The sequence below is a fragment of the Stegostoma tigrinum genome, chromosome 7 (assembly GCF_030684315.1).
Source record: "Stegostoma tigrinum isolate sSteTig4 chromosome 7, sSteTig4.hap1, whole genome shotgun sequence".
NCBI classification, from domain to species: Eukaryota; Metazoa; Chordata; class Chondrichthyes; order Orectolobiformes; family Stegostomatidae; genus Stegostoma; species Stegostoma tigrinum.
The window spans coordinates 94,029,108-94,044,608 of record NC_081360.1 but is presented as its reverse complement, the minus strand read 5'-3'; the positions used below and the strand labels follow the sequence as shown (position 1 = coordinate 94,044,608).

Here is a 15,501-nt window from a genome sequence, read left to right as displayed (position 1 = left end):
GTCAGCCATTTTACAGAACGTAAGAAATTATTCCTTCTTCAAACGCACCACTTAAAAAGCTTCTGTGATAGCAAATCTTTATTTCTCACCTCCGATGACTGCAGAATCACTTCTGAATGCATTTTGTAATGGCCGCTCCTCCTCAGTGGGTTTAGAATCATCTACGGCAGAAAGGAAATTCACCACATTAGCAAAAAATGGAATCATGATGTCATGAAGAAAGAAAGAAACATATTTATTCAGTAATAGTAGGAACTACTGGAGAATCTGAGATAACACGGCGTGAAGCTGGATGAACACGGCAGGCCGAGCAGCATGAGAGGAGCAGGAAAGCTGATATTTCGGGTTGTGACCCTTCATCAGAAAAGGCGGAGGGGTACGGGGTTCTAAAATAAATAGGGAGAGAGGGGGAGGTGGATCGAAGATGGATAAAGGAGAAGATAGGTGGAGAGGTGACAGACAGATCAAAGAGTTGGGGTTGGAGGCAGTAAAGGCGGATGTAGCTGGAGAGTTAGGGAGGGGATAGGTCAGTCCAGGGAGGACGGACAGGTCAAGGAGGCGGGATGAGGTTAGTGGGGAGGAGATGGGATTGGGGGTTGAGGCTTGAGGTGGGAGGAAGGACAGGTTAGGGAGGCGAGGACGAGCTGGGCTGGTTGTGGCATGCCCAGGATGGACATGCCCAAGGAGTGGCACAGGAAGTTGAAATGGTTCGCGACTGGGAGGTTTAGTTCTTTGTTGTGAACCAAGCGTAGGCATTCCGCAAAGCGATTTCCACACAACTTGCCCTCGTTTTTCAAGGACTGCAAATTCCCCTCCACAACGGTCAAAAACGCCCTTGACCGTGTCTCCCACATTTCCTGCAACTCATCCCTCATACCCCCTACCAGCAATAACAACCAAAACAGAATCCCCCTCGTCCTCACATACCACCCCACCAACCTCCAGATTCAACGCATCATCCTCCGACACTTCCGCCATTTACAATCTAACAACGCTACCAAAGATATTTTTCTCTCCCCACCCTTATCTGCTTTCAGAGGGACCACTCTCTCCATTACTCCCTTGTCTGCTCCACACTCCCCTCCAGCTCCACCACACCCGGCATTTTTCCCTGCAACCACAGGAAGTGCTATATCTGCCCCAACAACCCCATCCCAGGCCCTAAGAAATCCTTCCACATCAAACAGATGTTCACCTGCACATCTGTTAATGTGATATGCTTCATCCACTGTTCCCGTTGTGGCCTCGTCCACATTGGGAAAACCATGTGGAGGCTTGGGGACTGCTTTGTAAAACACCTATATCCGGTTCACACTAAACAACTGCACCTCTCAGCTGCGAACCATTTCAACTTCCCCTCACACTCCTTGGATGACTGTCCATCCTGGGCCTTTTGCAGTGCCACAATGATGCCACCCGAAAGTTGCAGGAACGGCATCTCATATTCCGCTTGGGAATCCTGCAGCCCAATGGTATCAATGTGAACTTCACAAGCTTCAAAATCTCCCCTCCCCCAAACGCATCCCAAAACCAGGCCAGCTTATCCCCGCCTCTCTAACCATTCCTCCCACTTCAAGCCCCACCCGCATCTCCTACCCACTAACTTCATCCCACCTCCTTGACCTGCCCATCCTCCCTGGACTGACCTATTCCCTCCCTAACTCCCCACCTACATCCACCTTTACTGTCTCCAAACCCAACTCTTTGATCTGTCTGTCTCCTCTCCACTACCTTCTCCTTTATGCACCTTCGATCCACCTCCCCCTCTCTCCGTATTTATTTCAGAATCCCCATCCACTCCCCTATTTCTGAAGAAGAGTCTTGACCCGAAATATCATATTTATTCACTGCTTTTCATGATGACCCAACGTTTCAAAGTGTTTTACAGTGATGTTCCTTTGATATGCAGTCACCATTCTAACTGGGGTGAACACTGTGTGAGATAGTCACTGTATCAGTGGATTATTACTTTAATTCTTCTGAATTTTGCCTGCCTCTCACTCTAAAGCATCGATGTCCTTTCGAAAGTAAAGTGCCCTGAACTAGATCCAGTATGCCAGTTGAGTCTAAACCATTGCTTTTGTGCATACAACATAAAAACTATAAGCAGGAGTAGGCTATTCAGTCCTTTAAGCCTGCTCTCCCATCTAATAAGATCATGGCTGATGTGATTGGAACCTCAAACCGACATTCTTGCTCACACCAATAAAATTTGAACCCCCTGACTTTCCATCTAAATGATGACAGCTTGCAGAATTCTTAGCTGAAGAGGGATCTGGGTGTTCTACTGTGTACATTGTTTAAGGTTAGTACGCAAATTCAACAGGTAATTAGGAAAACAAAAGATACAAATGATTGTGAATTTGCTGATGGCCCCAAGATAAGCAGGCAAGTAAGTTGTGATGAACAAAAGGAGGTGTCAAAAAGAAAGGTGTAGCTTAAGTGGCTGGTCAAAAATGTGCTAAATGGAGAATGAGGGAAAATGTAAAACTTTCCAGTTTGGTGCGAAGTATAGAAAAGCATATTAAAATAACCATTTAAAAAGAAGCCTGGCCTGATGCTCTGAAACAGGTCTAAATCCTGCAATGAAAGCTGCTAGAATTGAAATCAACTATTGAAAATCTGGAATTGAAAATTACTTTGGCAATGATAACTGTGAAACTAATATCAGTTGTGACAAAAAAATCCCACACCAAATCCCTTTAGGGAAGGAAATCTATTCTCCTTGCCTGGTGGAACCACTCTAGATTCCCAGATACATAGAGTCATAGTGTTATATAGGACAAACAGACCTTTTGATCTGTACCAAACAGATATCCTGAGCTGATCTAGAGATAGTTAGAACTGCCGATCCTGGAGTCAGAGATAACACAGTATGGAGCTGGAGGAACACAGCAGGCCAGGCAGCATCAGAGGAGCAGGGAAGTTGACATTTCGGGTCAGGACCCTTCTTCAGGAAATGCTTCCTGGCCTGCTGTGTTCCTCCAGCTCCACCCTGTGTCATCCTAAACTGATCTGGTGCTATTTGCCAGCATTGGGCTCAGATCCCTCTAAATCCTTCCTCCTGTTCATACATCCATCCAGATGCCTGATAAATGGTGTGACTGTACCTATTTCCAGCACCTCTTCTGGCAGCTCATTCCATGCAGGTACTACCTTCTGCATGAAAAAGTCGTCTCTCGGGTCTCTTTTATATTGTTCCCCTCTCACCTTCAGCCTATGCTCTCTAGTTTTAGACTCCCCTACCTTGGAAAAAAGACCTTGACTCTTCACCCTATTAATGCTCCTCATGATTTTATAAACTGTATAAAGCCACTCCTCAGCCTTTGATGCTCCAAGGAAGATAACCCCAGCCTATTCATTCTTCTGTCGATAGTGCAATCTCTCTTATCCCAGCAACATTCTTGTAAATCCTTTCTGAACCCTTTAAAGCTGATCAACATCCTTCTGATAGCAGGGAGACCAGAACTGAATGCGGTATTCCAAAAGTGGCCTCACCAATGTCCGGTACGACCGCAATAAGACATCCCAACTCCTATACTGAATGCACTGATCTATAAAAGCCAGGATACCCAATGCCTTCTTCACTACCCTGTCTATCTGTGACTCCACATTCAAGACTTCACTTTCACCTGCACTCCTAGGTCTCTTTGTTCAACAACATTCCTCAGGGCCCTACCATGAACTGTATTCATTTTGTGCTGATTTGCTTTATCAAAATGCAGCACCTCACAGTTATCTAAATTTGACCTTTCTTCAGCCAGAGAGTGGTGGGCTTGTGGGATGCATTGCCACGGAATGCAGTGGAGGCAGGGACGTTAGATGCCTTCAAGGCAGAGATCGATAAATTCTCGATCTCACAAGGAATCAAGGGCTACAGGGAGAGTGCGGGGAAGTGGTGTTGAAATGCCCATCAGCCATGATTTACATGGCAGAGTGGACTCGATGAGCCGAATGGCCTTACTTCAACTCCTATGTCTCATGGTCTCATGGTCTAAACTCCATCTGCCAATCCTCAGCTCATTGGCCCACCTGATCTCCAGATCCACTGCAATGTGATTGATTCTTTTTTTTAAACTGGTATCTGAAACAGTGTTAAAAAAAAACACTCAGTACATTAGCAATAAGGGATAGGCAATAGATGCTGGTCTTATCAACAACGCTCATTTCCCATGAGAAATATTGGCAGGCATACAAATAACTGCAAACAGCAATGCGATAATGACCGGCAAATCTGTTTTCGTGACTTTGATTGAGAGATAAATACTGGTCAGGAAGACACCAGAGACCTAGTGCTTCTTTGAAATGATGCAATGGAATCATTTACAGTGACCATAGAAAGCAAAGTGGGCCACTTTAATAAAATGTGAGGCTGGATGAACACAGCAGGCCAAGCAGCATCTCAGGAGCACAAAAGCTGACGTTTCGGGCCTGGACCCTTCATCAGAGACACTCTCTGATGAAGGGTCCGGGCCCGAAACGTCAGCTTTTGTGCTCCTGAGATGCTGCTTGGCCTGCTGTGTTCATCCAGCCTCACATTTTATTATCTTGGAATTCTCCAGCATCTGCAGTTCCCATTATCTCTGAGCCACTTTAATGTTGGTCCTGAAAAATTGCTCACTGTTTCTGGATTCAATTTTAACTTGTGACGTTATGAAAATGTCTTTGTCTTAAAGACTTAACCACAGCCCATTAAATGATGAGAAAAAAAAGAAGTTATAATTATTTGACTACCTTTTATTAGATTAAAGTCTTGCAAATATATTCGTCACTCTTGACTTGACACGATACAATGTATTAGTATTTTGAGGGAACAGTGCCCAACAGCAAACAAAATACCAACAGCAGGTTTGAAAGGCTGATTATTTTTCAGAAGACACTGTTGAATTGCCTTGTTCAGCATTCCCATCCATGTCCCTCATGTTCACTGCATCTTAAAATTAATTCAAATTTTAAAGCAGAAATCAATGCTAGAGTGAGATGTGGTTGATCTTTCTGCCATTATGTCTCACTCTCTAGAACTCCGTGTTGTTGGTTTCATTTCATTATCAAAGATGGCTAACTCTGAGCAAGGGTCACTGGGCCCGAAACATTAGCTCTGCTTTTTTCCTTCACAGACGCTGCCAGACCTGCTGAGTTTTTCCAGCAACTTTGTTTTTGTTTTATGGCTAATTTTTATGTGCCTGGAGTCATCTGTTCAGTGCTCTCATATCGCAGTAGAGCCCTTTTGTCAGTTCGCATGGATTTCTGCAGCGTGGACAGGATAAACTGTGTGGTTTCATGGAAACTGCCTGGCCTTCCTAAGATTGTCTTTTGCTGCCTGTATTCTTTGCTGTAAGAAGGGAACAACAAAACTACGTTGCTCCTCAAGCAATTCCCTGTGGTAGAACTGTTAGTTTCCCTGAAGTTGTCTTCGAGGAATTCTTGAACCTCAATCTTTGTTTACCTCACGGGCAGTGTCTAAGTTTAAGTTGGGAATGGACAACTGTCTTGGGGATTTAATCATCAGTATTATGTAGTATGCATCAATCTATCCAAGATTGTCTCTGATGAGTGCTTCAACTGCGGACATTTCTGCTGCTTGCAATACATCACTGTTGAGCACTTTATCATTCCATTTGATGCCCACGATGTTCATACGTGGAGCCTGTCCAAAGCTTAATATATCTAATGGTTGTAGTCCACGCCTTAGTAGTTTCTTGTATAGACAATCCACAGTTCAGCTGTATATAGAAAGGTAAGTATGACCAAACCAAATTTTGCTTTACGCTTTGTGTCTCATTTCCTCTGCAGTTTCTTAAACTGAGATTCATGTCCAGAAATTGTGTTTCCAAGATGGATGAATTTGGAACTCTTGCTTTACTACTAATTAGGCATCTATCAGATTTGGCTAAAGATCTCTTCCAACAGCATTGGGAAACACATACCAAATAAACCAATTTAGCAGTTGGAAAACCTTCGTCAAGGTTCAATGTGGTAAGTTTCATCTTTTTATAAATGCCAGGCCCCTAGTTTATGTATTCATGAAATTTAATTCCTGTTTCCAGCATTCATTTAGGGCACCTCAAAGTTGGGCCGAAATTTGGATCCAGAAATCCAACAGATTTTGGAGAGGATCTGACAACTGTGTAGATTGAATAGATGGGTCCCCTGTTGTGCTGGTATACTTGTTACCTGTTTTGAGGGCAAAATGAAGACCAGTTTCCATTTCACAGTTCCTTGGCTGAGGTGTGAATCCAAAACCTTGTTTTCATTTCCTTTCTCTGTGCAATTAGACTTCAGAAAAACTAACTCATTGTTTGTGAAGGCTTTGTGAGATCCTGAGGCTTTGGTGGCTTTGGGTGTTCATTCTGTTAAAACCATTGAGTAATATCACTGACAGTTTTAATGAGTTGAAAACTGCCTGCTCTGCACATGGTGATGTGATAATGGGAACTGCAGATGCTGCTCTGCACATGGTCACCTCTCTGAATTTTTGGCAGACTCCAATTGAAAAAAAAGTTCAGGAACTTTTAAGTTGTGCTGTGCAATTCTTTTTATTAATTCATGGGATGTGGGCATCTCTGGCTGGACCAGCATTCACTGCCCATTCCTAGTTGCCCTGGAGAAGCTGGTGGTGAGCTGCCTTTTTGAAATGCTACAGTCTATTTATTGTAAGTTGACCCACACGCTAAAAGGGAGGAAGTACTCTGGGAAGGGCTTTGACCCAGCGACTCTGAAAGATTGGCGACATATTTCCAAGTCAGGATGGTGAGTGGCTTGGAGGGGACCTTTCAGGTGGTGATGCCCCATGTCATTGTCTTTCTAGATGGAAGTAGTTGTGTGTTTGGAAGGTGTTGTCTAAGGAGCCTTGGTAAAATTCTGCAGTGCACCTTATATATAGTACACTCTGCTGCTACTGAGTGTTAGTGGTAGGGGGAGTGGATACTTGTAGATGCGATGCTAGTCAAACAGGCTGCTTTGGCCTGGATGGTGTCAGGCTTCTTGAATGTTGTTGGAGCTGCATTCATCCAGGCAAGTGGGGTTATTCCATCACACTCCTGACTTGTGTCTTGGAGTTCAGTAAAAGATGAGCACACAAAACTGGTTACTAGTTCAGACCAGTGGACCACCTCAAAAAGCTGTCCTGCTGAACTATTTCACTTATTTAATAAAAATTAAAATTGATACTTGCAGGTCTATAAAGATGTCCTGATTTTAGACAGCTCCATTTTTCAGATTTCCAGATTTGAGACACCATATACTTCATCAGCTGTGAAGTGCTTTGGGATATCACAAGATTACAGAAGTCTTTATTGAAATGCAATTCTTTCTTTAATGGAATCACATCTCTTTGTAAGAAGCAAGCAAATAAAATTAAATCAAAAGTAATATAACAGCATCACATCATTGAATAATGGAGGTCCACAACACAGAAAAGGCCCTTTGTCCCATCGAGTCTGTGCTAGCTATTGTCCTTGGATAGCATATAAATAGTTCATAGTTGCAAATTGACTGTCTAGAGGCTCAGGATAACTCACTGGAGTGTGGGTTCAAATCCGTCATAACGACTGGTGAATTTCAAATTCAATTATTAATCTGCATTAAAAGCTACACTGAATAAGGGTGACTCTGACCCTCCCATTATTTGATCCAAATATCCATCTATTCATTAATGCCTTTCAGAAAAGGATATACGTGATCATTACTTGGTCTGGCCTACATGTGACTCCAGACCCACAGCACTTTGTTGACTCTCTGCAGTAGTCAGTGATAGTTGGGTAATGGAGCAAATGCCCTGGGACTCCATAACCCATGAAATATTTTTAGAAATATTATTTTAATTAATTGTGTACATTAACATGTTTCAATGTTTTAAAACAGGAAGAATTAAAAAGGATAATTAGATTGACTGGACTAAACAAATCCGAAAATTCTACAACTGTTGCTGTAGAAAACAGGTTTGGAAGTCGTCAGCCGGCAACTTTGTCTAATTATCTTGCAAACTTTGTGTATGGTTTAAAAATATAACACAAAGTTCAGGTGTCACAACTGAATAGAGTTGCTTCAATAAACTACCACACTGAAGGTGATGGAAAACTGTGGTCAACAACATTGTAGTGCCAATATGGTTCCTGCTTGAATCAATAAAGCTATCACTGTGAGAATTTGCACACAAACAGACACACACACACACAGACACAGACACACACACATGCACATACAACACAAGTTCATGGATAATACTTATGAGCTGTCAGCACAAGACGAAAATAAATCAGAATTTAATAACGTGATATGATATTTTATAATCAAAAATTAATGTACTGATGCTCATGGGAGGGCTCGGAGGTAGGAAGGTTATTAAATTGGAAATGAGAGCAGATGATCCTTCAATTGTTGAAATTATATATAGATGATGGCAGGTCGAGTAAGATAGATCTATAAATACAATTTGGAAAATTGGCACACTGTGCTGTAAATGGGGTGATATGAAGCTCACCTGCACAATATAGATCTTGTTTGACTATAAGTTAGAAGGCAGAGACAGTCAATAGAAAAAGGCCATACAGCCCATCAAACATCTGCCAAGACTTTGAAAAAGCTATCCAATTAGTCCCACTACTTCAAGCCCACTGAACGTTTAAACGTCTTCCTTGGTCCCCTGACTTGATTTGTGCAAATGCTAATGTTTCCACGGTTGGAGGTGCCTCTGGTGCCACTATAAACTGAGGTCGTCTAAAGCTTTGGCCTCATGGATACTTTCATATAGGTTCCATACTGCACTCTTGAGGCATGTTTACTGAACTAGGCTGTCCTTACGCTGACAGAAAATGCTGGAAAAACACAAAGAGGTCTAGCAGCATCTCTGTGGAGAGAGAAACACAGTTTCAGAAAAGTTCTGAAGAAGGGTCTCTGGACCCAAAATGTTAATTCTGTTCCTCTCCCACAGATACTGCCAGACCTGCTGAGTTTTTTTTCCCAGAAATTTAGAATTGAATCGTAAATTTCTGTTTTTGTTTAATATTTCTTTGCTTTTTTGGCCCTTAATCTGTGTTTGCTGCATCCCTGTCTTTATCTTGTTTGAGTGTAACTGTGGTCAAACATGATTAGATTTCCATTAAACTATTTATTTCCAGGCTTGCATACAAAATAGTACTTGCAACTTCTGAATCTTTTTTGATACCTCCTCTCTGACACTTGATGGCACTTCTCTGCCAGTTATTAGACATGCATCACTATCTGCATTATTATTATGAACAGATTTATTCCCTTTATATTATAAGACTGTAAATGTTTCATGTGAAGAGAGTTCAGAGGAGTTGCCAACCATTTGTGAACAGTGCTTAATAGCATTAAAAGAGGTAATATTGTTTTGGCAATTTTACTGTGAATGTGAGGCTAGGGATAAAAAGAACAGAGAGAAATGTCTCACCATATATTATTTGGTCAGTGAAGGTGAAATGTTGGAGCTATGCAAAAAGAAATTCACTATTAGCAAAATGTCCTTTTCAAATTGATACATGAAGTATGTTTATCCATTTCAGCGGGCACTGACAAGCACATGAGGTGGAAAGGTATAGGAGGGTTTGTTAACAGGGGAAGATGGATGGTAGACCGCTTGTTTGGAGAATGGAACATTTGCACTGTACTGTTGATGTAAATTGAGCTTTGTGTTTCTGAGTCAGAGGTGGCCTAGTGCATTCAAACACCAGTCATTATTACTGATTAAAGATAATAAGGTACAGGTGAAAATACCAAAAAGCATTCAAACATGACTTGAGAAAATTGCTGACCTGTACAACCCAACAATTCTTCCTGGCTTCACCCCCATCTGCACTCAATGCCGCCCTATTGCTTTTCTCATTCAATCCCATTTCACAAACGAGTATTCAAGGTACATATTCGATCCTGATCTCCAAACCTCCAAGTTTAGCATGGCCCTGAGCGACATCACATTGCAACTACTGTGCCAATGCTTGCAATTACATCTACTTGTGGGCTTTTTTGGTCTACTGATGAGAATCTAGTGAATGAAGTGTGCAACGTACAACAGTAGGAAAATAGTCATTCACTTTGTAGTTCAGCCCTGTCTTTTCTCAGACCTCGGTGTAAAAATGTCCTGCAATGAAACTTAATGAAGTCCTGATTTAAAATTGTAAAGACAAGATCATTTTTCTCTAATTACTAAGGGGAAAATAAATCGATGGTAATGATGTAGCAATTGTTATAATAAAGCACCTAACAGCCTCGGGGAATTTTCAGCAATATCTAATTATGTTAGGAGTTTGTTGTAAGTCAACCCTAGGTTCAATATAAGTTTAATTTTAATATAAATGGTTCCTATTTGTGTGTGTGTGTGTGTGTGTGTGTGTGTGTGTGTGTGTGTGTGTGTGTGTGTGTGTGTGTGTGTGTGTGTGTGTATGTGTGTGTGTGTGTGTATGTGTGTGTGTGTGTGTGTGTGTGATAACAGATTTTTTTAAACTTTGGCTACCATACAGTATTAAACTAATCTGTTCTAGGTTAATCACAAAGCTGGATGACGCACGAGTGCAAACAATGCATGAAAAATAGATGAAAACACTCAAATGCATTGGTTTCCAATACACTCATTCTTAACTTAATGGCAAAATTTGAAATAATTTCCAAGTAAATTACCGAAGTAAAAATAAGGCAAAATTGGAGCAGTTACTGCAGAATAAGGCAAATCTTCTCTCCAATTAATTTTAAAAATAAAGTAAACTATGCCTGCAACGGTTTTTTTTTCAATTTATTCATTCATGTAACGAGGGTGTCGCTGGCCAGGCTGCATTTATTGTCCATTCCAAGTTGCTCAGAGGGCAGTTAAGAGTCAACGACTTTGCTATGGGTCTGGAGTCACATGTAGGCCAGACCAGGTGAGGGTGGCAATTTACTTCCCTAAAGGACATTAGTGAACCAGATGGGTTTTTCCTGATAATCAACAATGGACTTGTGGTGATATTAGATTCTTAATAGCAGATATTTCTGAATGCAAATTCCACCATCTGTCATGTTGGGATTTGAACGCAGGACCTCAGGAGATTTGATAGGAACGTTCCAATTCTCTACATCAGCTCTCTCTACACCCTGGCTGAACGGACAGATCAAAGACTTATCCTCCTGGGTCCAACATTGTTGATCTGACAGGGAAGCATGTTGCCCAGATTGAAAGGATACTAAACTAAACATGTCCTGAATTAAAATCTGGCTCCCGTGATGTCCAGTTAACCTGTGCCCAGTCAACTGGTATAAGCTTTGGGCCAACGGTCCCCTCCTGTTTTACAATAAATATATGTTGCTGTATTGTGCTTTATTTATTTATGATATGTAAATATTGCTGGCAGGGCCAGTATTTACTCCCCATCTTTAACGGCCCTTGAAAAGATTGTGGTGGTGAGTTGCTTTCTTGAACTGCTGCTGTCAAGGTTTCGGCAGAGGTTTGATCCAGCTGAGTGATGTGCATTTCATAGAGCAGTCAAGAGTCAACAACATTGCTTGGCTCTGGAATAGCTTCTAGGCCAGATCAAGTAAAGGAAGTCAATTTCCTACATGAGCCAGATGGGATTTTAGCCACTTTTCAGTAGCCACGAGATTTCCATGAATAAGACCAGTTTTCTCTTGTTTCTGATATATTAATTAAAAAAGGTCATTTAAATCCACCCAGCTCTCATGGTGAGACTTGAAGCCCTGTTTGTTGAGAATTATTCCAGATTTTGGATACCACTCCAGTTACATAAGAATGTAAGCACTAGGAGCAACAGTAGGCAATTCAGCCCTTTCAATCTGTTCTATCATTCAACACAATCCTGGCTGATCTCATCTCGCCGCAACTCCATTTCTTGTTACCCTCCTCCCTCCGGACCAACCTCAGGGAATCTCCATCTTCGGTCCGCCTCCTCTTCTCTCCCTAATAATTCCAGTTCCCTCTCCCCATCCCCCTCTCTGATGAAGGGTCTAGGTCCGAAACATCAGCTTTTGTGCTCCTGAGATGCTGCCTGGCCTGCTGTGTTCATCCAGCTCCACACTGTTATCTTGGATTCTCCAGCATCTGCAGTTCCCATTATCACTGATACAATTTTAACCTCACTGCGAAGCCTCTTCCAGGGATGCCTAACCTGAAGAAGTTACTCTCCTCCCTCCGGACCAACCTCAGGGAATCTCCATCTTCGGTCCGCCTCCCCCTCTCTCCCTATTTATTCCAGTTCCCTCTCCCCATCCCCCTCTCTGATGAAGGGTCTAGGCCCGAAACGTCAGCTTTTGTGCTCCTGAGATACTGCTTGGCCTGCTGTGTTCATCCAGCTCCACACTTTGTTATCCACTTTCTTGCCCACTCTCCATAGGACTTTAACACATTGCTAATTAAAAATCTCCTTAAATTTATTCATTGTTCTGGTGCCCACTGCACTCCGGGGTCATGAGTTCCACAGATTTATGACCCTTTGAGAAAATATAGCTACTCCTCCTACTTATTTTAAATCTGCCATCCCTTAGCTTTTGAGAAGGTAATAGTGAGCTGCCTTCTTGAACTACTATAGATCATCTGCTATTGGGAGATTCAAATGCCATAAGGTAGGGCGCTCCAGGATTTCAACATAGAGACACGGAAGGAACAGTGGTATATTTCCAACAGAAATAGATGACGAGTGGTTTGAAAGGGAAAATGCAGATGTTGATGTAGCCATGTATTTGCTGCTCTTGTCCTTCAAGTTGGCCACTGTCGTGGATTTGCAAGGCAGTGACTCAGAAAGCTTGGTGAATTCCTGCAGCATTTCTTGTACTGCTGCCCATAAACTTCAGTGGTGATGGGAGCGAATGCTTTCATACTGTTGCTAAGCAGTGGCCTGGGAAAGTGCTGTCCATTAGCTGGATGCCGCTATCCATCCAAAAAGACATTCTGCCGACCACATAATTTAGCTAAGAAGTGTAGGTGCAATGCCAGGTAACCAAATATCCCAATGATCGGCTGACTGAATCAAGCAACATGTTCCTCCAGCTGCTCATAACAGACAGAATACACACTGTTCTCAATCAGCCAGCACTTACAAAATTCAAAAGAAAACATCTACCGATGGATGCGATCCTGCAATTGGGCAGTACTTGCTGCCATGCATTCAACTGTCTGATCTTATTTACCATAAACCATTTTGCTCATGGGGCAGATCACAATGCAGAGATTATTACTTCTGCATCTTGCCAACAGGTAACTGAATAATCAATTGGCATTAGCCTCCCAGAAATAAAGTTTCTTGAACCATGTTCTTGAGGCAGAAGAGAGTTTCTCGATATTGAACCAATGCAGATTCTGACCTAATCCTTTGGTTAGCTCAAAGGATCAGAAGCAACAGGGGAAACTGAAGCCTCAAGTTATGATTTCAGTTTCATCTGTCCATTGATTTTGATGCGAGATTAGCTCACCATTCTAAGGAGATTGTAGCTGTGGAAATAAATGATTCTGTATCTGTTTATCTGGTCTAAGAGCAATAAACCAGACTCACCTTGTACATGTCATATAGATAATAAATTGTGAAGCTGGATGAACACAGCAGGCCAAGCAGCATCTCAGGAGCACAAAAGCTGATGTTTCGGGCCTAGACCCTTCATCATTTACAAGTCATATGTTGTTATTGCCTCTTTAATGCATGTTTCATACCTCAACTATTATTTCTTGACAAACTTCATAAACTAACCTAAAATCCCCAATATATTCTCAACAGCCTGTACTACGTAATCTGTTATTTCTGAGCCATAACCTCATGTTAGCACACAGCACGATGTGCTTATGGCCAGATAATCTGTTCTGAACTGCTGGCTGAGGGCTAAATATTAACTAGCTCTGCAGGGAGAATTCTCCTTTTCTTCTTTCACATAGTGCTCTGCTATGTTTAATTCCCATTTAAGAGTGCGGATGGGACTTGGTTCTGCATCTTGTTCAAGAGGCAGAACCTGGGACAATGCAGCATCCCACAGCACAGCATTGGGTCAGCCTAGATCTTGTGTTCAATCAATGTGGCCTGAACTGACAACCTTCCGATACGAAAATGAGACGGGTACTCGTAGAGGTACAAACAATTGCCGAACTCCATCGTTCAGTGAAAACAATCAATCTCCCCCCTCAGTTAACTAAAATTCAAATGGTTTCAACTTATTAACTCTCCAAATTGCCAGCTATGCTGATTTGTGCATTTTAAAACACAGGCAGCTCTTGTTGCTCTTGTGATACTGATAGTTCCTTGTCACAGTGAGAGAGAGACTTCTGTTTGAAAGCTCTTGATGCAATGCAGACTTACCCAATTAAACAGTCAATCAAAATTAATACCCTGGGGTGAAAGCTAACTCCTTCAGATATCAAAAATCTCCTGACTGTCTGGCTAAACTGTACCCCCTGCTGTGTGAATGAAATTGACAAACTCTCTGGACCACTAGATATTGGATATCATCTTTATATTGATTGTTCTGGAAATATTACCTATATATAGTTATGGATCACTGGAAAGACTCCAGTAGACACAGTACCTTTCATGGCCTCAGGCCTATATCAATATGGTTTACTGCTAACAAAACCCATAATTACTGTTATAACATCTGTCTGGCACTATTTTGATGCCTGCAAATTCCTGTTAAAACAACAACTTATTTATACAGCAACTTTAACGTAAGAAAACTTTCCAAGAAGTTTCACAGGAGCATGGCAAAACAAAATGAACCACACATGGAGATATTAGATCAGATCTAACAGAGCAAAGACCTTATAGGAAGAAAATGGGGTACAAAGGGGAAGGGAAGGAAATTTCAAATCTTAGAGTCTTGGCAACCAAAATTGAGGCCATGGATGGGGAATAAGGTAATTTGCGGATGCTGGAGAGACTAAACTTAGAAAAGTAAAATAAAAATGGTAAGTGCTGGAGAAGCTCAGTAGGTCTAGCAACATTTGTATTTCGCTTTCTAATGGCACAGCAAGAGTACTGCAGCAGTTCCAGAAGGCAGCTCACCACCACCTTCTCTTGGGGCAACTGGAGGCAGGCAATAAATGCTGGCCCACATCCCACAAATGCACAAAAAATGTGCAGACAGAAACAGAGTTAATGCTTCCAGTCTGATATGATTCTTCTTCATAACTGGTTCTGAAGACCTAGCTCCAGTTATGAAGAACAGTCACAGAAGCTGCCAGGCCTACTTAGCATTTCCAATAGGTTGTGTTTTTAGTTCAGATTTCCAGCATCTGCAGTATTTTGCTTTTATTTTATAAGCACAGATTTCTCCAGAGATAATGGGAACTACAGACACTGGAGAATTCGAGATAACAAAGTGTGGAGCTGGATGAACACACCAGGCCAAGCAGCATCTTAGGAGCACAGAAGCTGACGTTTCGGATATAGACCCTTTGAAAGGTCTAGGGCCGAAATGTCAGCTTTTGTGCTCATTAGCACAGATTTCTTGGCAGGTTGTGGAGGTAGAGGTGGTCATAGACATAGGAAAGAGTGAGACCATGAAGGCAGCTCT

General features: G+C 42.0%; 1 protein-coding gene across 3 annotated transcripts in view; it reads right to left on the bottom strand.

Annotated features, from left to right (window-relative positions):
• The window catches only part of LOC125453929 (contactin-associated protein-like 5), a 1,220,935-nt gene that overhangs the window by 17,197 nt on the left and 1,188,237 nt on the right, over positions 1–15,501 (bottom strand). For all 3 annotated transcript variants that reach the window (XM_048534087.2, XM_048534089.2, XM_048534090.2), the window contains one exon: positions 90–161. In XM_048534087.2, the coding sequence (XP_048390044.1) occupies positions 90–161 (72 nt within the window). The remainder of the gene's footprint in view (positions 1–89; positions 162–15,501) is intronic.